Source organism: Leucoraja erinacea, chromosome 1 (genome assembly GCF_028641065.1).
Source record: "Leucoraja erinacea ecotype New England chromosome 1, Leri_hhj_1, whole genome shotgun sequence".
NCBI classification, from domain to species: domain Eukaryota; kingdom Metazoa; phylum Chordata; class Chondrichthyes; order Rajiformes; family Rajidae; genus Leucoraja; species Leucoraja erinaceus.
In genome coordinates, this window is record NC_073377.1 from 152677480 (window position 1) to 152704366 (window position 26887).

The 26887-nt window shown below is 44.5% G+C and overlaps 1 protein-coding gene across 4 annotated transcripts in view; it reads right to left on the minus strand.

Annotated features, from left to right (window-relative positions):
- The window catches only part of fstl5 (follistatin-like 5), a 740079-nt gene that overhangs the window by 158269 nt on the left and 554923 nt on the right, over positions 1-26887 (minus strand). For all 4 annotated transcript variants that reach the window (XM_055646031.1, XM_055646038.1, XM_055646027.1 and 1 more), the window contains one exon: positions 15943-16109. In XM_055646031.1, the coding sequence (XP_055502006.1) occupies positions 15943-16109 (167 nt within the window). The remainder of the gene's footprint in view (positions 1-15942; positions 16110-26887) is intronic.

A 26887-nucleotide genomic window follows, 5' to 3' on the forward strand; every position in this document is an offset into this window, starting at 1 on the left:
CCTATCTATCTTTCCCTCTCAATCTCATTCTCCTGCCTTCTCCCCATAACACCTGACACCCAAGCTAATCAAGAATCTATCAATCTCTCTCTTAAAAATATCCATTGACTTGGCCCCCACAGCCTTATGTGGCAACGAATTCCACAGATTCACCACCCTCTGACAAAATACATTTCTTCTCATCTCCTTCCTAAAGGTACATTGTTTTATTCCGAGGCTATGGCCTCTGGTCCTAGACTCTTCCATAACGGAAACATCCTCTCCACATCCACTCTATCCAGGCCTTTCCCTATTCGGTAAGTTTCAATGAGGCATCCACTCATCCTTCTAAACTCCTGTGAGCACAAGCCCAGTGCCATCAAATGCTCATCATATGTTAGGTAGACAAAAGTGCTGGAGAAACTCAGTGGGTGCGGCAGCATCTATGGAGCAAAGGAAATAGTCAACTTTTCGGGCCGAAACCCTTCTTCAGATGTCAACCCACTCATTTCTGGGATCGTTCTCATAAACATCCTCTAGTTAATGTGAGTGTGTCTCTGCTGATAGGAAAGTAGTGTATATTTTTGCATGGATGTTATGTTGATAACTAATTGGAAAGATGCCAAATGCCAGCTTTACTATCTTATAATATTTTCGATATTCATTCATCCATAGCACATCGAGGGATCTGTATTCTTGGAACAAATATTCCTGATTTAGTTGGTGATTCCATTCGAAATCCAGAAGTTGTTAAAATCTTGGCATGCCCTTAAATTCTCCACATTTGTGGAGAATGTGGATCCAAGACAACTCACTGCAACGTTCAAGCAACATTCAAACGTACATGGACAGGACAGGTTTAGAGGGATATGGGCCAGACGCATGTAGGTGCAACTAATGTAGATACTACATGTTGGCAGGTGTGGGCAAGTTAGGCTGAATGGCCAGTTTCCACGCTCTATGACTCTATCTGTTACTACGCTCCATTGCTGGACTTCCCATGGGGACCTCTTCAGCAAGTCTACACCAGTTAGCCATGATGTAAAATCAGGGACCTCATTAGATTGAATACAATTCCTGGACTGGTGGATGGATGGAAAAAGTAAAGTGATTTAGAGAAGTTATTTATTATTCAATTATTTTTATTGTAGTTTTTTTTAAATTACTCTTCTTTCTAATTTTAAGTAATTAATAATTTCACATATTTTTTAAAGATGGAGTACAGCAAAGGTTCACGAGATGGGTTCCTGGGAATCACGGGCCTGTCATATGAGGCAAGATTAAGTGGGCTAGGTTTAGAAGAATGAGCACCGATCTCGTTGAACTGCAAAAAAATTCTCCGAGAGCTCAAGAGAGTAGATAATGGGAGGATGATTCCCCTGACTGAGAAGTCGAAAACTAACGATAAAGGGTAGGCCCTCGCAGTGAAATGAGGAGAAATCTCATCACTCAAAGGGTGGTGGATTCTTTGGAATTCCCCACTCTCGAAAGCTGTGGAGGCTCATCCACCGATTGCAATCAAAAGGGAGATGTATTTAGATTCCTGAATAATAAAATAAGCAGGCGATTTTAGGTTGGAGAATAGTTATTGAGGTGGAAGATCACCTGGTATTTTAAGGAATGTCAGAACAGGGCCAAGGGACTGAACGGAGTACTCTTACTTGTTTTTTATTACATTCATAATTACATTCATTGCAAGAGTTTGTGAACATCTCTGAATATTAAAGGTTGAACAAATTTTAGTCTTAGTTTAGTTTAGTTTAGAGATACAGCGCTGCCCAGTGATCCCTGTACACTAACACTATCCTACTGTGTGCTGAAGCAAAGCAAGAATTTCATTGTCCTACCAGGGACTGTTAGGCGCTTCCCCCTCCTGGTGAATGCTATGTACTTACCTTTCTCTGTTTCTCTCCCGAGTACAGGCCTCATGGCTGTGAGTCTGGAATCAAGGGGTTAAAGGCTCCTGTACCCGATTGGCCAAGCTGCGTCAGGTGACGGGTGACTCATCTGAAGCTTAAATACCAGAGCTTCCCAGCAAAGATCTTATAGCGGAGCAAGATAGGCTACTCCTGCGAAATGCAATGGGCTGACGTGTAGTACGCTATGGAGGGGATCCTGGGCATTTTTCCACCCCCATTTTAGTAACCTGAGCCTACCTGATCCGACCCGACTCGCAGTGTAATCAATGTTGCGGGGCAACAGTTTTTGTGGGTTAGATTCATAAATCTGTCAGTTCATACTTCTTGTCAAGAATAAAATTTGACTCTGGTAATTGTCTTTTTTAATGTTTTTTAAATCAGTTCTTTTTAAATGGCTCACAAACAGTGTTTGAGTTGATTTTGTAGTAACCGGAACCGACCCGACTCGCAGGGTAATTGACATTGTGGGGGAACTTTTTGTGCGTGATATAGGGTTAGATTCATAATTCTGTTAGTTCATAATTCTGTTAATTCTTGTTAAAGAATAAAATGTTTATAAACACACATACATGAAAATTATATAAATGTATAGAATCATATAACACACACAATTATATTCTGATCCAATAATGAACTTTATTTCAGACTAGACACGGGACATTAAATAAGAAACATTGTAAATAAGAAACATTGTAAACCTCCCCGCAACTTCACACACACTAGGCCTTATCCCCTCTCCCGCTGCCCTGGGCCGCGCACTCCCACTCCCTCTCCCGCTGCCCCGGGCCCCCACACTCCCTCTCCCGCTGCCCCGGGCCCCACACTCCCTCTCCCACTGCCCCGGGCCCCCCACTCCCTCTCCCCGGGCCCCGCTGCCTCCCCCCGGGCCCCGCCCACCTCCGTCTCCCGCTGCCCCGGGCCCCACACTCCCTCTCCCGCTGCCCCGGGCCCCACACTCGCTCTCTCCCGCTGCCCCGGGCCGCGCACTCCCTCTCCCACTGCCCCAGGCCCCACACTCCCTCTCCCGCTGCCCCGGGCCGCGCACTCCCTCTCCCGCGGGCCGCGCACTCCCTCTCCCGCTGCCCCGGGCCCCACACTCCTTCTCCCCTGGCCCCACACTCCCTCTCCCGCTGCCCCGGGCCGCCGCACACCCTCTCCGCTGCCCCAGACCCCACCCTCCCTCTCCCGCTGCCCCGGACCCCACACTCCCCTCTCCCCGCTGCCCCGGGCCACACACTCCCTCTCCTCTCCCCGCTGCCCCCACACCCCACCCTCTCCCCGGGACCCCACACTCCCTCTCCCGCTGCCCCGGACCCCACACTCCCTCTCCCGCTGCCCCGGACCCCACACTCCCTCTCCCCTGGCCCCACACTCCCTCTCCCGCTGCCCCGGGCCCCACACTCCCTCTCCCGCTGCGGATCCAATCTTTGGCCGGAAGCAAGATGGCGGAGCAAGATGGCGGAACAAGATGGCGGAGGCAGGTTGCTAAAATGAGTCATAAAATCGCCCATGAATCCGCCCATGAGCGTACTACACGTTTGCGTGAGAGTAACCCATCTTGCTTCGCTATAAGATCTTTGCTTCCAAGGATTCTCTCTCTTCTTCATCGACCCTGACTGATGAGCAGACTGCTGGTGTGAGCCGAGGGAGGCCTGGCCACATGGCATAGAACTTTGTGTACTTTCACCATTCCTTGGTAACAAATATTGAATTGGGACGGATAAGGGCTGACCTTAGTGTTTTTGTGTATTTTGTTTCAGGGTTATATCTCTTTAGGCAGGTTTTAGAGTCTCCAGTTCGACGGTCCATTACGTGGCTGGCTGGAGCATTGTTAAATTGTTTGTCAGTTCATCCCTATCCCTGATTGGGTTGTTTAAATCAGGTTTGGGTTTTGTGTTCCATTGAATAATTAAAACTATTTTTGAACTTGAACCTGGTTTTTGACTTGTGTTACGCGGCTCTGAAGTACCTGCATTCGGGAGTCGTAACAAAACAGGGGCTCGTCCTAAGCTGTGAGGACCCTAGACGTTTTTGGGGGGTTTTTTTGGTAGGCTTCTGGTGACTGAGGAAGTCTGTGTGTGTGAGGGAATTTTTTCTTCCCTGTTTGTGGTAGCATTTGTGCCCAGAGTTTAGCTGGTGGTTTGGTGCTACTTTTGATATGGAATTTAAGGTGCAAGACTTTGTTGAGGCTCCTAGTCGGGAGTTGTTTGATAGATGTACGAAGGAGCATTTGATTTTGCTGGCAGAGAACTATGACATGCCTATTGACATGCATTCAAAGAAACAGTCCATTAAATCGGTGTTGTGGGCTGCGTTGGTGGAGGGTGGGGTTTTGCCTGGCTGTGCAGACAGTCCCCCACCTTCTGTTCAGCCTGGTCAGGACATGGAGGCAGACATTAGGTTGAAGGAGTTAGAGCTGGCCTTGAAAAAGGATGAGCTCATGCATGTTCTTGAAATGAAATGACTTGAGGAGGAAACCAAGAGGGCAGAGATTAGTCTGCGGGAGAAGGAATTGGATGCCTCCCAGGTTTCTTCTAGGGAACGGGAGTTTGATATGAGCAAGAACATCCGCCTGGTTCCCCCGTTTAGTGAGAAGGATGTGGACAAGTGTTTCACAGTGTTTGAATGGGTGGCTTTGTCCTTGAAGTGGCCTAGGGACGTGTGGACCTTGCTATTGCAGTGTGTCCTTGTGGGTAAAGCACGGGAGGTGTACTCGTCTTTATCTGTTGAAGTCTAAAGTATTAAGGGCTTATGAATTAGTTCCAGAGGCGTACCGGCAGAAATTCCGGCGCTTTAGGAAGTTTGATAGTCAGACTTATGTGGAGTTTGCTAGGGAGAAGGAGGCACTTTTTGACAGGTGGTACGCTTCTCAAGGAGTGAAGGATTTTGAGCTACTGCGGGCCTTGATGATTGTGGAAGACTTTAAGAACTGTCTCCCTGAAAGGGTTTCTATTTACCTTAATGAGCAGAAGGTGAATGAGGTGTCTAAGGCCGCGGTGTTGGCAGATGAGTATGTATTGACTCATAAACCTGATTTTGTTGGGCGATCCTATAGTTTTGGTGCACGGCCAGTTGATCGTGGTGGTGTCGCCGGTGGCAGTGTCAAAGCTGTTTCTGTGCATGCAAGTGGCAGCACGTTGATACAGGGGGAGGTCCGAACTGATAAGGTTGACGGAAATTTGAGGACTAAGGAAGGTCCTGTGTGCTACTATTGTAGAGGGAGAGGGCACATGTTAAAGGTGTGTCCCGTTCTGAAGCAGAAAAATGCAAAGCCTGTGGCTTTGGTGGCTACACAGAAGGCACCTGCGGTACCTGAGGTGCCTGAGTCTGATGAATGTAGGAATTATTCTGCGTTCATCATGAATGGTTTTGTTTCTATAGAGGATGGGGGTGATAGAGTTCCAGTATCCATCTTGCGTGATACTGGTGCTACTCAGTCCTTTATATTGGATACTGTACTGCCGTTTTCTGGGGAATCATCGGTTGGGTCAAGTGTCCCAGTGGTAGGATTCGGGATGGATGGCATGGTAGTGCCTTTGCATACCGTGAGTCTCGAGTCCGAATTGGTTTCAGGCCGGGTAACTGTTGGGTTACGGCCGTGTTTTCCCGTTGGGAGAGTTTCTGTGATATTGGGGAATGACTTGGCAGGAGGTAGAGTTTTAGTTACTCCTGAGGTGACGGCTGTTCCGATGGTGCAGAGTCCTGATAGATTGGCTAGGCAGCATCCGAGGGTCTTCGCAGCTTGTGCTGTCACGAGGGCTATGGCTAAGAGCCAGGCGATGTTTGAGGATGTGGTGGACCTGAGTGAGAGCATTTTTGGGGATCAGGATGATAGATCCTGTGTTGTGAAGGGTGTTTCTACATCTCTAGATGGGGTAGTGTCTGGAAATGTGCCGGTGTCACTGTCACGTGACCGGCTGGTTGAGGAGCAAAAGAGTGATCCAGGTTTATCTGATCTGTTCGACTGCGCGGTGCCTGAGGGGGATATGGATTCCACGGCAAAGGGGTATTTTCTAAGGGAGGGCTTACTGATGCGAAAGTGGTCTCCCTTGGATATATCTGGGCATGATGATTGGAATGTGGTTGATCAGATTGTGATGCCTCGTCGGTATAGGGACGAGATACTCTGTTTGGCTCATGATGGTCCTCTGGGTGGACATTTGGGGGTCAATAAGACGTATGACCGTATCTTACGGAATTTTTTTTTGGCCAGGGTTGAAAAAGGACGTGAAACGGCACTGCAGGTGTTGTCACATTTGCCAGGTGGCAGGAAAGCCGAACCAATCGATTGTTCCTGCGCCTTTATATCCAATCCCTGTGGTCGGTGAGCCATTTGAGCGGATACTAGTTGATTGTGTGGGTCCTCTACCTCGGACAAGGGTGGGCAACAAGTTTTTATTAACAATTATGTGTGCGTCTACCCGCTTTCCGGAGGTGGTCCCTTTGCGTAGAATTACTGCCCCTACCATTGTTAAGTCTCTCACTAAGTTTTTTTCATTGTTTGGTTTGCCCAAGGTTGTGCAGAGTGACCAAGGTTCCAACTTCATGTCGAAGGTTTTTGGTCAGGTAATGAAGTTGTTAGATATTAAGCATTGTTACTCCAGTGCATATCATCCTGAGAGCCAGGGAGAGGTTTCACCAAACTTTGAAATCTATGTTGAGGACTTACTGCCTGGAGTTTGAAAATGACTGGGATGAGGGGGTTCATCTAGTTATGTTTGCGGTGCGTGAGGTCGTGCAGGAGTCTTTAGGGTTCAGTCCTGCTGACCTGGTCTGCATGCTGTACGTGGTCCGTTGAGGGTCCTGAAGGAGAAATGGTTGCAGGAGGATACAAAACGTAGTATTTTAGACCACGTCTTTACTTTTCGCTCTAGACTGAGGAGGGCATGCGAACTGGCAATGGGTAATCTTGCTTCTGCTCAGTCTAAGATGAAGGACTGGTTCGACAGAAAGGCGCCCAGTAGGAATTTTTCTCCAGGTGACAAGGTCCAGGTGTTGTTGCCTATTCCTGGTTCCAGTCTGCAGGCTCGGTATAGCGGTCCCTATCAGGTGGTTAAGAAGGTTGGTGAGAGGGATTACGTTATTGGTACCCCTGATCAGAGGCGTAAGACTCAGCTCTGTCATGTCAACATGATGAAGCAGTACCATGAGCAGGAGCCTGTGGAGGTTGATGGGGAGGAGCTGTGTCCTTCGGTTTCGTCTAAGCCTGTTTTGGCTGCAGTGGTGCTGCCCCCTGACACGGGTGGTGATGTGGGTGAGGCACGGTTGTCTGTGGCAGTGACACAGGGAAAGCTGAGTAACTCTGAGGCTTTGGAGGTGCTTCCCTTGCGGTTGTCTCATTTGACTGAAGGTCAGCGGGGTGATCTGCTTGCTTTAGTAGAGTCAAATGGGTCACTGTTCTCGGATGTGCCTTCTCACACGTCTGTGTTGCAGCATGACATTGACGTGGCCGGTGCTGCGCCAATTAAACAGCATCCGTATCGGGTCAACCCTGACAAGCGTCATCGTCTAAGGAGTCAGGTTGACTATATGCGGCGGCATGGCATTGCTGAACCTAGTTGTAGTCCATGGAGTTCTCCGTGTTAACTGGCTACGAAGGCTAATGGGGAGGACAGGTTTTGCACGGACTTTCGGAAAGTAAATGGTGTAACTAAGCCGGATTGCTATCCTCTTCCACGGATGGAAGATTGCATAGATCGTGTGGGAAGTGCATCTTTTGTGTCTAAGTTGGACTTGTTAAAAGGGTATTGGCAAGTTCCTTTGACTAGGCGGGCGAGGGAGATCTCTGCATTCGTTACGCCTGATGACTTTCTTCAGTACACGATAATGGCATTTGGGATGCGCAATGCGCCGGCAACCTTCCAACGGTTGGTGAACATTGTATTGTCTGGTTTGTCCTTCTGTGAGGCATACCTTGATGATTTGGTTGTGTGCTCCAGGTCGTGGTTCAAACACATTGGTCATCTGAAGGCGGTATTTCATCGTCTAGGGGAGGCAAACCTAACGATCAATCTGGGGAAGTGTGAGTTTGGCCAGGCCATGGTAACGTATCTGGGTAAGGTGGTGGGCCGGGGTCAGGTTCGCACTCTGAAGGAAAAGGTGGGGCATATTGTCGCATTTCCTGCTCCAACCTCTAGGACTGAACTCCGTAGGTATCTGGCTACGGTTGGGTACTATAGAGGATTCTGTCCAAACTTCTCTGTGGTGGCTGCCCCTTTGACGGATTTGCTGAGTCCGAAGGTAGCTTTTGTGTGGTCCGCAGAGTGTCAAAAATCCTTTGATCATACTAAAAGTCTTCTGGTGCGCGCACCTATGCTTGCGGCACCTGATTTTGAGCATCCATTTAAGCTGGCAGTGGATGCTAGTGATCGTGGGGTTGGTGGAGTTCTTCTACAGGATGATTCAGATGGGGTGGAGCATCCAGTTTCGTACTTCTCTAAGAAGTTTAATCGTCATCAGAAGTGGTACTCCACCATTGAGAAAGAAACCCTTGCTGTTTTAATGTCTCTGAATCATTTCGAGGTTTATGTTGGCTCCTCGAATGTCCCTGTCATCGCACGCACGGATCATAATCCTTTGGTATTTTTGCAGAATATGCAGATTAAGAACCGGCGGTTAATGAGCTGGAGTTTGCAGCTGCAAGACTTCAACCTGGAGATCAGGCATATCCGTGGCAAGGATAATGTATTGGCTGATGCATTGTCGTGCCAGTGATGTCTGTGCTACTGAATAGTTGCTGAAACTTGGTGGTGTTTTTTAGTTCATTTTCAGAAACTTATTCAGTATCTTTGGGTGGGGGTGTTAGGCGCTTCCCCCTCCTGGTGAATGCTATGTACTTACCTTTCTCTGTTTCTCTCCCGAGTACAGGCCTCGTGGCTGTGAGTCTGGAATCAAGGGGTTAAAGGCTCCTGTACCCGATTGGCCAAGCTGCGTCAGGTGAGGGGTGACTCATCTGAAGCTTAAATACCAGAGCTTCCCAGGATTTTCTCTCTTCTTCATCGACCCTGACTGATGAGCAGACTGCTGGTGTGAGCCGAGGGAGGCCTGGCCGCATGGCATAGAACTTTGTGTACTTTCACCATTCCTTGGTAACAAATATTGAATTGGGACGGATAAGGGCTGACCTTAGTGTTTTTGTGTATTTTGTTTCAGGGTTATATCTCTTTAGGCAGGTTTTAGAGTCTCTGGTTCGACGGTCCATCACGTGGCTGGCTGGAGCATTGTTAAATTGTTTGTCAGTTCATCCATATCCCTGACTGGGTTGTTTAAATCAGGTTTGGGTTTTGTGTTCCATTGAATAATTAAAACTATTTTTGAACTTCAACCTGGTTTTGACATGTTATGCGGCTCTGAAGTACCTGCATTCGGGAGTCGTAACAAAACGGGGGCTTGTCCTAAGCTGTGAGGACCCTAGACATTTTTGGGGGGGGGGGGTTTGGTAGGCTTCTGGTGACTGAGGAAGTCTGTGTGTGTGAGGGAATTTTTTCTTCCCTGTTTGTGGGAGCATTTGTGCCCAGAGTTTAGCTGGTGGTTTGGTGCTACTTTTGATATGGAATTTAAGGTGCAAGAATTTGTTGAGGCTCCTAGTCAGGAGTTGTTTGATAGATGTATGAATGAGCATTTGATTTTGCTGGCAGAGAACTATGACGTGCCTATTGACAAGCATTCAAAGAAAGAGTCCATTAAATCGGTGTTGTGGGCTGCGTTGGTGGAGGGTGGGGTTTTGCCTGGCTGTGCAGACAGTCCCCCACCGTCTGTTCAGCCTGGTCAGGACATGGAGGCAGACATTAGGTTGAAGGAGTTAGAGCTGGCCTTGAAAAAGGATGAGCTCATGCATGTTCTTGAAATGAAACAACTTGAGGAGGAAACCAAGAGGGCAGAGATTAGTCTGCGGGAGAAGGAATTGGATGCCTCCCGGGTTTCTTCTAGGGAACGGGAGTTTGATATGAGCAAGAACATCCGCCTGGTTCCCCCGTTTAGTGAGAAGGATGTGGACAAGTATTTCACAGTGTTTGAACGGGTGGCTTTGTCCTTGAAGTGGCCTAGGGACGTGTGGACCTTGCTATTGCAGTGTGTCCTTGTGGGTAAAGCACGGGAGGTGTACTCGTCTTTATCTGTTGAAAGCAGTCTGGACTATGAGTGTGTGAAGTCTACAGTATTAAGGGCTTATGAATTAGTTCCAGAGGCGTACCGGCAGAAATTCCGGCGCTTTAGGAAGTTTGATAGTCAGACTTATGTGGAGTTTGCTAGGGAGAAGTAGGCACTTTTTGACAGGTGGTACGCTTCTCAAGGAGTGAAGGATTTTGAGGATTTTTGAGGGACACATGACAATAAACTCACTTGAACTTGAACTACACACACTTTGAACAATGTACAATTTTACCAAAGCCATGTACTACAAAGCTGTACATCTTTGGAGTGTGGGAGAAAACTGGACACACCCGGGGAAAACCCACGCAGGTCACGGGGAGAACGTACAAACTCCGTACAGACAGCACCCGTAGTCAGGATCAAACACGCATGATAGAAAAAACTCTGCAGAAGTATTGTTTTGTACTGTATTAACTTCTAATAAAATAAACACAAAAAAAAAAGAAGATGAAGCTCTGCCTCTGCATTGGCCCCTGTCACAATGTTCTGGCGTGTGGCCTCAGCACTATGCCACCCGATTCCCATCATTGCCTGAAGACACTCTGTGCCTATTGCCATCCATCACCTAGATACAGAGAGTAATCTTGATCACTTCTCGTATCTGAACAACTTGCGGGCAGAGACTCCCATTGAGAAAAATGTGATTTATGATATGTTGTTTAACCGATAAACATTAACCAGGAGATGGACTAAGATCCCTTCTGCGCTTCATAATAGTGCCATGGCATCTTATACATCCCCTTCGGGGTTTAGGTTTAATTGCATTGGTTAAAAATATTCATTCAAAAGTCATTATGGACTCCTGATAGAAGAATTCATTAACACAGAGACCAAATGTGTTTTGCCCATCTTATTTCTGCCTATGGAGTAATTTAAATAATGTCATAGGTTGCTGTATAGTCATTGTCATATGAATTCAAAAGCATTGATTCAAAAGAGTTAGCGCTTTAATTTCTTGCATTGTATGATTTAAAAGATATATTTATTTTATCTCATATAAGTAAAAAAAGTTTTGCATTTTATGAAAACTGAAAAATATTGAAGTTTTTATCAATAAAATGCATCTCTCCTAATGGGAGAATCTTGCAATGTGTTGACAGTGTGTAGCTCTATTCTTTGTGCTCATCTAAACCATGCTTCCGTGGCCGATTTGTTATGGTGTTGTAGTTACAGGTGTTTCCAAAAGATAAGTGCAAAGGGCAGCACTGTCTGATGCCACTGGCAGTCGTATCCTCTGAGGATCATGTCAATCTCGCTGTAAGGCTGTAAGCAACAGCTCTGTTTCTGCATTGCTGCTCGGGCTACGTGGTGTGAGTCAACTGAGATGAGTATTCCGATTATAGTAGCGGGGTGGCCTGGCAGGACAATATAGCAAATTGACCATTTTGACCAAGGATAAGTAGGAGGAAGGAGAGAGAAGGGTCTCGACCCGAAACATCAGCCATTCTATCTCTCCAGAGATGCTGCCTGTCCTGCTGAGTTATGCCCCTGTCCAACTTAGGAAACCTGAGCGGAAACCTCTGGAGACTTTGCGCCCCACCCAAGGTTTCCAGGCGGTTCCCAGAAGTTCCCAGAGATTTTTATCAGTCTCCCTACCTGCCTCCACTACCTGCAACCTCCGGCAACCACCTGCAACCTCCGGGAACCGCACGGAAACCTTGGGTGGCAAAGTCTCCAGAGGTTTCCGTTCAGGTTTCCTAAGTGGGACAGGGGCATTACTCCAGCATTTTCTGCAGGATTGTTGGATAATTTGACAGATTTGACCGACAACACAGTCAATTCTCTTTCATTTCCTGCTGTAAGGTTACCAGATTTCAGCAACAAAAGGGTTTCCAGCAACAGTAAGTTTGAAGAATGAAGATTGATGCAAAAACAGAATTTTCATGTACCTTGGTACATGAGATACTAACAAACCATTGAACCATAGAACAAAGCAGAAGCTTGCTTTCATCTGGCTGCTTGAAGGAATAATCAAATTAGATCTATTCCCTTATGATCCTGCCTGCTAATTCACTTTTGAAAGTTATCACTGTACCTTTCAGTCCACTTTGGAATAATTTGTCAATTATTTTAAATCTATATTCAAGTGGTAGAAGTGCCTTCTGCTTGTCAACTACATTCAAAACATTCCGCACTCTTAACATCCCTGTTAAATTTTATTTCAACCTTCTTTGCTTCAAGGAGAACATTTCTCCAGTCAAGTCCTATACCCGAAGCTCCTAACATCGTGTCATTCTCCTTCACAAGGAGAAATGTATTTGAGGGTGGTGGATCTGTGGATTTCTTTGCCACAGAAGGCTGTGGAGGCCAAGTCAGTGGATATTTTTAAGGCAGGGATAGATAGATTCTTGATTACTACAGGTGTCAGAGGTTATGGGGAGAAGGCAGGAGAATGGGATTAGGTGGGTGATGTAGATCAGCCTTGATTGAATGGCAGAGTAGACTTAATGGGCCGAATGGCCTAATTTACTCCTATTCCTTATGACCTTATGCCAAATCCCTTTTGTGCAACTTGGCGTTTTGACATCTTTCCAAAATGTGTTTTGCAAATGTTTGTCATATCTTATTGCTTCTGCACTGCAGAGATGCTAAATCAATTCATCCCCACCACCCACAGGCACTAATTGTTGCAAGTCAAATGCTTAAAAACAAAAAGCTGATGTGACTGCACCTCCCTAATTTTTCAATGAGAGGCTGGTTTGGAAAGATGGGTCACTTCATAAAAGTTTAAATCTGGCTCTCACATTTAAATGCCAACCTGTTTTAAGTTCAATAGTTGACGGCTAGGTTTTGTCAGGTTTTAGAAGGCCAGGGTAATGGCGATCTCATATGACAGCTGAAAAATATAAATATTTTGGGCCTGCAAGAACAGAAGTGCCTCCCCAATCCCTCAAGGAAGCCCAAACAATTGCACCCTCTACCCTCGGCTATGATCATCAACTGCATCTCCATCTCTCAGTTTCAATCTGTGGCCATTGACTCTAACCATTGCCAGAAACCCTTCTGTCGCTGACCTCTGCACAGTTGGTAACCTTAAGGGCCTGTCCCACTTAGGTGATTTTTTAGGCGACTACAGGCGACTAGGCTGTCACCACATGGTTGCCGGGGTGTCGCCTGTATGGTCGTGAGTAGTCTCCTCAGTCGCCCAAAGAATCGTAGCGTTTATCTGGTCGACGCTGGATTTTGAAATGTTCAAAACTTTTTGGCGAGTCGGCGACAGTTGGCTTGACGCCAATGAGTGTAGCTTGACTTCTCCTGACGTAGGTCCTGCCGTAGGTTGTCGCCAGGATGACTTAGGTTGTCGCTGGTGCTGACTTTGATGAATTCCATTGGCGACCACCTACGTCAACCTACGTCAACCAGCGACAGGTACCGGCGGCTGAATTGTCTCAAGTTGTCTTCAGTTGACAGCATCGTACCTCGTCATGGCTTGTCGCGGGTGGACGTAGGTTGTCGTAGGTGTGGTCATAGCCGGACGTCCTAATGGGTCGCCGGTTGTTGGTAGCTTGCCGTAGCTTGATGTCGACTAGGTGAACGGTTGTTGTAGACATTGTCATAGACATTATCTTAATGGGGTCCAGGCACCAGTTTTTCGGCAACCTGCTAAGACTATGACAGTCGCTGAAGAAATCGCCTATGTGGGACAGGCCCATTACAGCAAGAACTGGAAGGACGACTCTATTGGCCAAATCTGTCGAATTATCCAACAATCGGCACGGCACGGACTTGTAGTGCTGAGATGGCCTGTTTCCGTGCTGTAATTGTTATATGTTATATGTTATATGTTAATCCTGCAGTAGGATAATAAATGTGTAGGAAGGAACTGCAGATGCTGATTTCAACCAAAGATAGATGCAAAATGCTGAAGTAGCTCAGCGGGTCTGGCAGCATCTCTGGAGAGAAGGAATAGGTGATGTTCCAGGTCGAGACCTTTCTTCAGACTGAGAGTCAGACTGAGAGACAGATGGTGAGAGAGATAAGGAACAAATGAATGAGGATATGCAAAAAGTAATGATGATCAAACAAAGGTGGAGCCGACAATAGTCCATTGTTGGCTGTGGGCTAGGTGATAACAAGTTATACAGACAATGAAACTGAACAGGACGACAGTGAAACTAGTATAAAGACTGGGCTGGGGCAGGTACGGAGATAGAGGGGATGTAAGGGTTACTGAGTCATACTGTTGTGTTGAAAGCTGCCCAAGCAAAATATAAAGTGCTGTTCCTCCAATTTGCATTTGGCCTTACTGACCATGGAGGAGGCTCAGGACAGAAAGATCAGTATGGGAATGGGAAGGGGAGTGCAAGACACTTTGTTTGGCAAACAGGAGATCATGCAAACTGAGCAAACGTGCTCAGCGAAACAATCGCCAAATCTACTTTTGGTCTCGCCGATATATAATAGTCCACATCTTGAACAATGGATACAGTTGCTGAGGTTGGTGGAGGTGCAAGTGGACCACTGCTTCACCTGAGAGGACTGTCTGGGTCCCTGGACAGAGTCAAAGGAGGACAGATGTTGCATCTCCTGCAATTGCAGTGGACTGTACCTGGGCTGGGGTTGGTTTGGGTGGGAAGGGATGAATGATCTAGGGAGTTGTGGAGGGAACGGTCTCTGTGGAAAGGAGTGGAGATGGGGAGATGTGAGTAGTGGTGGGATCCCGTAGAAGGTAGCGAAAATGTTGGAGGGTATGAGCTGTGTGCAACGGCTGATGGGGTGAAAGGTGAGGACTAGGGGGACCCTGTCCCTGTGGCAATTGGGGGGAGGTGGAGCAAGAATGGAACTGTGGGGTACTGAGAGACACGTGTGAGGGCGTCAGCTATGATAGAAGAAGGGAACTCCTGTTCCCTAAAGAATGAGGACAGTTCAGATGTCCTGGTATGGACACCGCTTCTTGGGTACAAATGCAGCATAGATGGAGGAATTGGGAGTGGGGGAATATTAAATATTGGGCTCACCAGTAGCGCTCTCATCTCATAACAGATTAAGGAAATGCTTCACACACAAAAAACATGCTCTGCCACCTTCATATTCTTGTGAACATGAATCTAGGTTTATGTTCCTGTATCTTGTTCAAGTTGGAATTATTGCTCTCCCGTTTTCTTTTCAAGGTGCATCAGATTATACTTCTCTGTATTACATTTTACTCTTCATTCATTCTGCCTATTTTGTCAATATCCTTGTGTAATCTCTTTTTTGATGTTTATATTTCCATGGTTTGTGCAATTTTGTTCACTATGTTCGGTGAAATGTATTGAATATATATCATCAAATAACTTTCAAAATGAGTTTTTGCAGCTTTAAGAATTATCTCACGTGCTGGCCAGGATATAAGTTGTTTAATGTATAGGTCTAATTGATGTGCTAAAGGAATGAATGATATGTGTAATCAATAGGTTTGTATATTTAACCTTGTATATTTACATTATGTTTGCATTTGCTCTTACATATCTGGGGAAGCGGAGAAAGGCCCATGATATCAGATGGTAATATTGGAACGAGCTTATATGCAATTATTAGACTCTAAATCCCGGAATTATTTCCCTATTTGATATACTGTATCTCTTCCTACTTTTTGCTCACTCTTCACAAAGTTATGAAATAAAAACATCAGATTCATTGACTATATTCTCAATTTATTTAACATGAGGTGACTATAAGTGCATGAAATGTAAACCCCTATTTTGAAGGACTGTTCTTAAATGCATAAATAGATTAACATCAATAAATCATCCAGTTATGGGGAGAATGCTAAAAATATGTCCTTATTAAACTTTCCAGAAGTGTCTAAACAAAACGTTGTCTTTGGTCAGGTAACTGCGATTGGAAAAAAAAGTCCAAATTGCAATCAAAGTTGTAAGATAAAGGAATATCAACAAAATCCATTACTTACACTGATATCTTCCAGATCCAAATTATTGAGAATAATACTGTTACGTTTCCAGATTATTGGTGGCCTGTGTATACCCTGGATTGAACATGTTAGGACTGCGCTCTGTCCCACTGTTGCAGTGGTGACGCTCACTTTTTGATCTTCTTCCAGACTCAACTGAACCACCTCTGGAAAAAATAATATTATTTTTATGTTTAGTTGACGATACAATTAAACATTTTGAGTTTAAAAATGTTTTCAAAAAGTTATATGGAAACCTTCAAAGAACAACATACTTTAGTATTTATCTTTCATTGAGATAGACTAATTTCATGCATGAAAAACCTTTTACTCTATATACATTTGCAGTGAACTGTAAGAGAGTGCAGAAATTCAATGAAATTGATATTTTCAACATAGTTAATTATTCAGAGTTGTAACTATGGAATACCATCAAAACCAAGAGCTGCAACTATATTTCCACTCTCAACAGAATATATTGTCAAAATAATTTAATTAATACACAGTAATTCAGTAAGACCTGCCTTTGCTATCGCAATAGCAAAAAAATGACATTAACAGGTCAATTACGTTTTGTGGCATTGTGATGTGCCCAAATATTAAAATAATTTTAATAAACTCATTTTATATCGATGTTCAAAAGGCAAAACCTTTTGATTGAATTGCACTGCAACTCATTCCTCCCAAGCAATTTTTCAGGTTATTTTTCTCATTCTATCTTTCAGAAAATTATAGAGAAAAAATAAAATTCAAATAGACCATTCAACTCAAGCCTGCTCTGCCATTCAGTATGATCATCGCTTTTCCTTTATCTCAACATGGAATTCTCACTCTCTTCTCCTACCTCTAGAAATCTTTGTTGCTCGGCAGCATGGGTATACGGGAATAGTTTTGGATTATCTTGGTTGGCATTGACGAGTTGGGCCGAAAGGCCCTTTTCCATGCTGTAAGTATAATTCTAAATCCATCTGTCTCTTTCTTAAATATATTCAGCAACATGCCTTCCAGTACCATTTGTGGTGGAGAATTCTACGGATGCCCCACTATAAGTGAAGTGAATTCTCCCAAAATTGTTGTCCATTCTATTATTGTATGTACAGCCAACAATACTAAATAGGGACCTTCTGCACATGATCACATTGCTATTTATGGCAGCATGATCTAGGACTCGGATATTGCAATAACACACTGTGCCTCAGAGCCATTCTTAAACAATGTACCCGTTTTGTCTATACAGTGGAGAATTTGCAATTTTACACAACCAACATTTTGGTATCCATGTGCTGCGATTCTGAATTCCTCAAAAATCTGATCCCAAATTACATTACCCCAAATCTGCTGCAATTCATGAAGAGACTGATGATGAATGTATTGAAGATGTATTGAGATTCGGAATGAGCTAGAAAAACTAATAGAGAAGGATCTAAAAAGCTAGCTGTACTTAAAGTGGATCAATCAACTGGTTAAAATAGGCTGTGTTTTAGTTTCGCCCAGGGAAAGAAGTAAATGGCAAATCTGCTAGGTGTAATCTTCTATGCATTCAAGGATGGTGCTTAAGGACTGGAAAATAGCATGTGTCGCAATCAAGTACAAATTGAGCGCAGGGATAGACCTTATAACTACCGGCCAGTCATTTAACCTGAGGGTGGAATAGGTTGCTGTATCAACAATTGAGAACAGAAGGAGCAATGACTTGGATTGATTGAAGAAACCCAGCATGGATTTGATAAACTGCAACTAACTCGCCCAATTTAAGTTTTGATTAACTGAGAGCAACATTGATGGACATATTGTTGATGTGGTCAAGATGGAGATGTAAAAGATGTTTGATGATATGCAACATCAAAGGTATCATCAAGACTGAAGTACGGAGAATAAAAGGGCTGTGGTGCCGTGGATAGAAAATTGGCTCAGTAACAGCATAAGAAGAAAGCAGGCAGAGTAGATGGAATCTGTTCCCATTGCCAGGAGGGCAAAAGGCAGGGGATATTGAGTGGATGCTATGTCAAAAGAGACATGATGAAAAGCTTCCAATTAACCAAATGTAGAAAACTGGCCGAGTCACAGGAAAAATCAATAGCAATTTTTCACATCGGAGAAAAAGTGCTGTTGAGTTGTTGAAATATTGGAATTAGGAATCGCTACTAGTTTTGATATTTTCTTAATGATTAGAACTTTGGTGTGGGTGGAATAATTTCCAAATATGCAGAAGAGACAGAGTAGTTTGTGAATCCTGAGGAGGATAAGGCATAGATAGGCATAACAGTTTGACTTAAGTCAAAGAGAATACTGATGGTCTTTAGGTTAGTTGAGTGTAAAATGGACGTTGGGAACATAGCACTAAAACCGCTCCAATCCTAGTTCGGTGTGAAAACAAAGTAAAATGTTTGAAGCTGAACAAGAACAATTAATATATGATTGGAACTATAATGTAAAAGATTATTATCTATATTACTAAATCTCTGATCCTGACCGCATTTGGCCCGCTGTGCTGCGATTTCTGACAGAACGCCGCCACCTACGGCCATCATTTTTGGCCACCTCGCTCCGAGCCCCCCTCCGCCTTACGGGTGCGGAGGATTTTTCCCATCGATGACAAATCAGAGAGATAGTAATGTTTTTAAAAAATTCACCATTCTCTCTGCTGCCCCTGTTTGAAGGAGGGGGAGGGACTATAAAACCAGGAAGTGGTGTGCCTCACTCAGTCTCTCCAAGATGGATGAAGCCAAGGGTCACGTCTCTCTGAGCTCTGAATAACACTGAACAAATGGCCACCTCGCTCCGAGCCCCCCTCCGCCTTACGGGTGCGGAGGGTTTTTCCCATCGATGACAAATCGGAGAGATAGTAATGTTTTTACAAAATTCACCATTCTCTCTGCTGCCCCTGCTGGAGGGAGGGGGTGGGATAATAAAACCAGGAAATGGTGTGCCTCACTCAGTCTCTCCAAGATGGATGAAGCCAAGGATCACGTCTCTCTGAGCTCTGAATAACACTAAAATGTCTACACAACTGTGAGTACCATTAATGTGGTTTAAAAATGAAAATATGGTTTGTTTGAAGTAAAAAGGCACTGCCTGCAAATGGTTGTCTGGGTGCTTTGGCTTGAAGTTGAAAGGCACTACTCACTGCAAATGATGGCTTGGGTGATTTGGCTTGAAGTTGAAAGGCACTACTTACTGCAAATGGTGGCTTGGTGCTTTGGCTTGAAGTTGAAAGGCACTACTTACTGCAAATGGTGCCTTGGGTGCTTTGGCTTGAAGTTGAAAGGCACTACTTACTGCAAATGGTGGCTTGGGTGCTTTGGCTTGAAGTTGAAAGGCACTACTTACTGCAAATGGTGGCTTTGGTGCTTTGGCTTTAAGTTGAAAGGCACTACTTACTGCAAATGGTGGCTTGGGTGCTTTGGCTTGAAGTTGAAAGGCACTACTTACTGCAAATGGTGACTTGGGTGCTTTGGCTTGAAGTTGAAAGGCACGACTTACTCCAAATGGTGGCTTGGGTGTTTTGGCTTTAAGTTGAAAGGCACTACTTACTGCAAATGGTGGCATGAAGTCGAAAGGCACTACTTACAGCAAAGGGTGGCTTGGCAGCTTTGGCTTGAAGTTTAAAAAAATTCACCATTCTCTCTGTTGCCCCTGCTTGAGGGAGGGGGGGAGACTATAAAACCAGAAAGTGGTGTGCCTCACTCAGTCTCTCCAAGCTGGATGAAGCCAAGGGTCACGTCTCTCTGAGCTCTGAATAACACTGAATAAATGTCTACATAACTGTGAGTACCCTTAATGTGGTTTAAAAATGAAAAGTTTGTTTGAAGTAAAAAGGCACTGCCTACAAATGGTTGTTTGGGTGCTTTGGCTTGAAGTTGAAAGGCACTACTTACTGCAAATGGTGGCTTGGGAGCTTTGGCTTGAAGTTGAAAGGCATTACTTATTGCAAATGGTGGCTTGGGTGTTTTGCCTTGAAGTTGAAAAGCACGTCTTACTGCAAATGGTGACTTGGGAGCTTTGGCTTGAAGTTGAAAGGCACTACTTACTGCAAATGGTGGCTTGGGTGCTTTGGCTTGAAGTTGAAAGGCACTACTTACTGCAAATGGTGTCTTGGGTGCTTTGGCTTGAAATTGAAAGGCACTACTTACTGCAAATGGTGGCTTGGGTGCTTTGGCTTTAAGTTGAAAGGCACTACTTACTGCAAATTGTGGCTTGGGTGTTTTGGCTTTAAGTTGAAAGGCACTACTTACTGCAAATGGTGGCATGAAGTCGAAAGGCACTACTTACAGCAAAGGGTGGCTTGGGAGCTGTGGCTTGGGAGCTTTGGCTTGAAGTTTACAAAATTCACCATTCTCTCTGCTGCTCCTGCTTGAGGGAGGGGGGGAGACTATAAAACCAGAAAGTGGTGTGCCTCACTCAGTCTCTCCAAGATGGATGAAGCCAAGGGTCACGTCTCTCTGAATAACACTGAACAAATGTCTACACAACTGTGAGTACCCTTAATGTGGTTTAAAAATGAAAAGTTTGTTTGAAGTAAAAAGGCACTGCCTACAAATGGTTGTTTGGGTGCTATGGCTTGAAGTTGAAAGGCACTACTTACTGCAAATGGTGGCTTGGGAGCTTTGGCTTGAAGTTGAAAGGCATTACTTACTGCAAATGGTGGCTTGGGTGTTTTGCCTTGAAGTTGAAAAGCGCGTCTTACTGCAAATGGTGGCTTGGGAGCTTTGGTTTGAAGTTGAAAGGCACTACTTACTGCAAATGGTGGCTTGGGTGCTTTGGCTTGAAGTTGAAAGGCACTTCTTACTGCCAATTGTGGCTTGGGTGCTTTGGCTTGAAGTTGAAAGACACTACTAACTGCAAATGGAAATGGTGGCATGATGTTGAAAGGCACTACTTACTGCAAATGGTGGCTTAGGTGCTTTGGCTTGAAGTTGAAATGCACTATTTATTGCAAATGGTGGCTTGGGTGCTTTGGCTTGAAGTTGAAAGGCACTGCTTTCGGCAAATGGTGGCATGATGTTGAAAGGCACTACTTACTGCAAATGGTGGCGGGAGCTTTGGCTTGAGGTTGAAAGGCACTACTTACTGCAAATGGTGGCATGGGCCTTTTGCTTGAAGTTGAAAGGCACTGCACATGGTGGCTTGGGTGCTTTGGCTTGAAGTTGAAAGGCGCTACTTACTGCAAATGGTGGCTTGAGTGCTTTGGCTTGAAGTTGAAAGGCACTACTTACTGCAAATGGTGGCTTGGGTGCTTTGGCTTGAAGTTGAAAGGCACTACTGCAAATGCACTTACTTCCTGTCTGCACTGTATATTGATTTTAGATAAAACGTTACGACTTACGGCTGTGATTTTTGGCCGTCTTACTCAGTCCCCCCTCCGCTGAGCAGGTGCAGAGAATTCTTCCCATCAATGAAAAATTAAAGTGTTATTAGTGTTAAAAAATGTTGAGAATCTCTCTCCTGTCAATCATGCTCTGAAAGCCACACCTTTTCCGGTGGTAGGGGGACGGGTTATAAAACCCAGAAGTGAGGGTGTGGCTCAGTCTCTGCATGATGGGGGAGGGAGATGCCATGACTGTCTGAGCTGTGAATCAACTGAACACACTGAATGTCCACTGAACTGAGTTTGGTGTTTTGTGTGGTTTTATGGTGGTTTCACCCTGCATGAAATGGTATGAAACTGCACATGAATTTTGCGGCCTTGCATCCTGCTTGAAGTGGTATGAAACTGCACTGAATCTGGTGGCCTTGCACCATGCTGAAAGTGGTATGAAACTGCACTTGAATTCGGTGGCCTTGCATCCTGCTTGAAGTGGTTGGAAACTGCACTTGAATTTGGTGGCCTTGCACCCTGCTCATAGTGATAAGAAACTGCACTTGAATTTGGTGGCCTTGCACCCTGCTTGAAATGGAATTTCAAGGAATAGTCATGAGTCAACTGCCAGCCCACTAGCTGTGAGTGAGCTGCCAGCAGATCAGGCTTGAGGGACTGAGCTGCCACCCCAAGAACCCATACCAGCACTCCAGAAAGCCTCCCCACTGGCCACTAATATTGAAATTGGTGGAGAGGTGGAATATTGCGTCGGGTGACCAGCCCTCCCACGTGAACATGGGACCCAACGGGTCCCACGTAGTCTAGTTTAATAATAAAAATAAAGACTTGTTAATTTTTCGGCTTGCTGGTGAATTTTCCCCTTGTGCCAGACATGGTGAGGCAGCTTTATGACCTGCAGCTTGACTGTGACTATGCAACTTCAACCAGGAATCACAAAAAGAATGACAATCTGTGGGACAGGAGAGTGCCAGGGCAGGAACTGCTGAGATGGAATTGAAATCTGACAGTCCGAACATGTAAAGAAGGGATTATGGCAGTGAATGATGCTGGGGGAAAGGTAACTCTGTCGTAATTATAGCTTTATTAATTTTGCATTTGGTTTATGATGTTAATATTTAATAAAACATAGATAGTAGAAGAAGTAATTATTACCATTGGCAGTTATAGCCGTGGGAATGCAGGAAAACACATCAATATTTTGGTAATCTCAAGATTCTACAGCTGACTCAATGAGAAGTTAATAAGTTCATAAGTTATTGGAGCGGAATTAAACCATTCGGCCCATCAAGTCTGCTCCCCCATTGCCAGATTGAGTCCACACGCAAACTGGAGGAACTGCAACTCATATTCTGCTTTGGTGGCTTACAACCCATCCAGCACAATTTCTCTCTCCCTCATTCTTTTAAAAGTGTGGTTTCATTGGCTACCCTTCCTACACATAGAACAGTACAGCACAAGAACAGGCCCTTCAGTCCACAATGTCTGCACCAAACATAATGCCAAGACCATTTACCTACACTTAACTACATACCTCCATTCCCCACATACCAATATGCCTATCCATAAATCTCTTAAATACCTCTATCATATCTGCTTCATCCACTACCCCTAGCAGCGTGTTTCAGGCACTCACAACCCTCTGTGTGGAAAACTTGCCCGGCACATCTCCTTTAAACTTTGCCTCTCTCACCTTAAAGCTATGCCCTCTACTGTCTGCTTTTTTCCCAATCTGGTAGGTATGTTACAAAACTTACCTTCAGCTGCACTGTAATTCTGCCACTGGCCGTGTGCGCAATTTTGGCGCGTTTGGGGGGGGGAGGGCGGGGTTAAAACGCATTTTTTTCCGACCTGATCCTGAATTATATTTTGTTGGAGTGCAAGATGTTGCTAAAGAATCGTTCCTACGGCAATTCTGTGTGTTTTAAAAAAAAAATAATCCGAAAAGTTAATAGCTGGAATGATTTTAAAAACAACTTCTGAAGCGTCAATGCCGACAATGGGGTCGGATTTTATGGAGGACCAGGTAAAAGAAAGTAGTTTATTTTTATGTATAAAAGTGTTTCTTAAGATGTATTTAATTCACATTTTAAGTTGCGAAACGGTGATTTTTTTCCCCCGAAGAACCGGCAGTGTATTTGCTGCAGATATGGGGGACTAAAATCACCGCATCTGAATGTTCCAAATGGTCCCGTTCCAGAAAATCCCACTCGCAAGCTGATTTAAATGGCCATTAATTTACAGGTATTAAACATTAAATTCCTTCCATTTGGCCTATAAACCCATGACAATGAGATTTAAAAATGATGTTATATTCTGAATTCTTGTGTGAATGTTATTTGGACACTTAGGCTATTTAAAAATGTTAATCTATTCTTAAGAAATGGATAGATGTTTAGATCTAGTCATTGAATTTTGTAATCAGCTACAATTAGGTAACTAACAAATTATATGCTTTAATTTCAAGTCATCTAAGTAAGATTGTTTCATATTTGATTCAGAATGCTTCAATCTATAATAACTGAAAATTTATTTCAGTTCTCTTAAATTTTAAGAAAGTTATCAGCTTTTAAATGTTCTTGATCACAGCTTTTGTGTTAAGTCAATGAAAAAGCAATAGGGAACAAGATGCTAATTTCCGAGTATGAAAATGGCCATAACTTTTTTAATACTGAAGATATGAACGTGAATTAGGTGTCAAATTAAACTTCTTTTTTATGCTTTATCTGATGGATAAATTAAAGACTTGATTTTATAAATCTCAAAATGTTGTAACATTGCTACAACCGGGGGAAAAAGATTCTGACTGTCTACACTATATATTTATTAGATCATAACTCAACAGCCAGGAGAGGCACAGTGTTACAGCGGTAGTTGCAGCCTTACAGAGCAAGAGACACAGGTTCGATCATGACTATGGGTACTGGCTGTAGAGAGTTTGTATGTTCTCCCCTTGACCACGTGGATTTGCCCCAGGTGCTCCACATTCCGAAGACATGCAGCTTTGTAGGTTAATTTGCTTCGATACAATATGTCCCTAGTGTGTAGGATGGTGCTAGTTTATGGGGATTGCTGATTGCCATAGATTCAATGGGCTTAAGGGCCTGATTCTGCGCTGTATCCCTAAACTAAACAAAACCCAATGGTATGAACATTGAATTCTCCAATTTTAGGCAACTTCTAACAACCATCGCAGATCCTTGTGTTGACGCCAAACACCCCGTTACTCTGTCCCCACCCACCACCTTTTTGCCTCTATCTTCCCTGTGCGCCATTGAAATGCGCATCTATTTGTCCTTTAGCCCCTCCCCATCCCCGTATATTCCTTCCTCTGGCTTCACAATTCACAATTCTTCAATCCTGTCTCACACCTTCAACTTTATCTCTGTTCGAACCATCAGCCTATCAACCCCCCACCCTCCACCCCTCTTGCCTGTGTCCATCTATTACTTGCCAGGCTTTGTCCTGCCTCTCCCTTGTCCCAGCATTCATCCTACTCTCTCTCCCTCCAATTAGTCTGAGAAAGGGACCTGACCCAAAATATCATCTATTAACGTTCTCCATGGAAGCTGCCTGACCCACTGAGCAAGAGAAAAACTGCAAGTTCTGCAATGGGACAGGTTGGCCCACCAGGACCACACCCTAGTTTATGGAAGGACTGTGCAGTAGTCTGATAACAGCCTTCAGTAGTTCCTGAATTTACTGGTATGTACTTACAAGCTTCTGTATCTTCTGATGGACATAAAGGAGAGAAGAGGGAATAACAGGGATGAAAAATGTCCTTGATTATGTCAACTGCTTTTCCAAGGTAGTGCACAGTGTAGATGGAGTCGACAGTGGGGAAGCTGGTCTATGTTGTGGACAGGGCTACATCCACAACTCTGTGCAATTTTTTGCGATATTGGGAAAAGCTGTTGCCAAACCAAGCTGGTTCCAGCTTCTGGATCATCATACGGGGTGTGGCAGAGTACTTGTCAATGGAGAGGTTGTGTGTTGACAAGGAGAGGCTGACTCACTTGGATCTCCTCTTCACATTCAGGGTAGTCTAATCAGCAGAGTCAGCTGAAAGTAGGAAGTGAACCACTGCAGGTACACACAAATAGATGGCAGCAAGTGGCAAGCTACAGCATATATAAAATATGCTTCTTGCATTGTTGTTTCACCACAATGTTATGTAAATATAGTATATTCTGTTCAGCCCTGCTGCAGAGGCCATGCAATCCTTCTGTTGACGATCAAGTACCTTGATGATCTGACCCTGATTCTGCTGGCTGATTTCTGCAGCAATGAAAGCAGAATTTCCCACCAGACCAAGGGGCGACACGGTGGCGCAGCGGTAGAGTGGTTGCTCTACAACGCCCGATGCACGGGTTCGAACCTGACTACGGGTGCTGTCTGTACGGGTTCTTCCCGTGGGTTGGCTCCGGTGGCTTTTGTTTCCTCCCACATCCCAAAGACGACTTCCCAACGTCTGTGGGTTAATTGACTTAGGGAAAGATTGTAAATTGTCCCTAGTGTGTAGGATAGTGCTAGTGTACGAGGATTGTGTATGGTGGTCTGCATCCTTGCTGTATCACAAAACTAAACCTGTTTATCATGTCATTTATGTTCAAGTGACCCGATCCTGAAGCTGGAGCTCCGTCCATTGCTCATGTCATTAGCCAGTCATTGGTCCACACAATGGTTTTGCACTAACATTAGGTACTGGCAGCTATTCTTTCTGGTTATTAAAGACCATTTCCATCGATGCAGTTATCTTGCATGTCTAATAGAATGTCAGATTTTGAGTAACTGGGTTTGGAAGTGCTGGTCAGTTTAACATTCAAACCTATCTGGTGGAAACTGATCAAGACCTTTCTGAAGTCGCCATGCTGTGACAGATTAAAACAAAACTTTGCAACCAATTACCATTTCACTATATGTCTCATTATTACATAAAAAATTATAACTCTCCATAATCTCTGATGATGCGGTGTTAAAATCACTCCACATTTTTTTCTTTTACTTCACTAAATGGGTATCAATTGTTAGAGGCAAGTACATTTCCAGAATTACACATATATCAAGCGTTTTTACTCTTTAGTTCATCTATGCTCTGTTTTTGAGCATTTTTGCCCTGACCCTCTACTTCAATGCTTTTATTTGTCTTAAAAAAATATAATTTCCTTCCATTCAAGGAACAAAGGGAAGAGCTGTGCCATAAATATTTTTATTTGCACCAAGCGCTGCTGGCAATACCTTGTTAAGTCTGCAACGCTGACTTACACAATGAATCATGAGCTGCGCTGTCGCACATTATCAATGTCCTGAATGACCCTCAGCACAAACTTGCTGACCTGCTGAGTTTCTCCAGCACTGTGTGCTTTGCTCAAGATTACAGCATCTACAGTTCCTTGCATATCCTTGACAACTTTATCTCTTTTGACAACTGTAATTCTTCAGAATCTCATCCTTATCAGCAGAGGACAGTGTGTGCTCAGCAGGCTCTTAACCCATAGCACAATGACACAGCTGGTATAACTGCGTTGCCCTACAGTGTCAGAGATTTGGATCCAATCCTGACTTCTGGAGCTACCTGTTGAATCTACAAATGCTTCCTTTGACCATGAAAGGTTTTTCTGGGTGGTT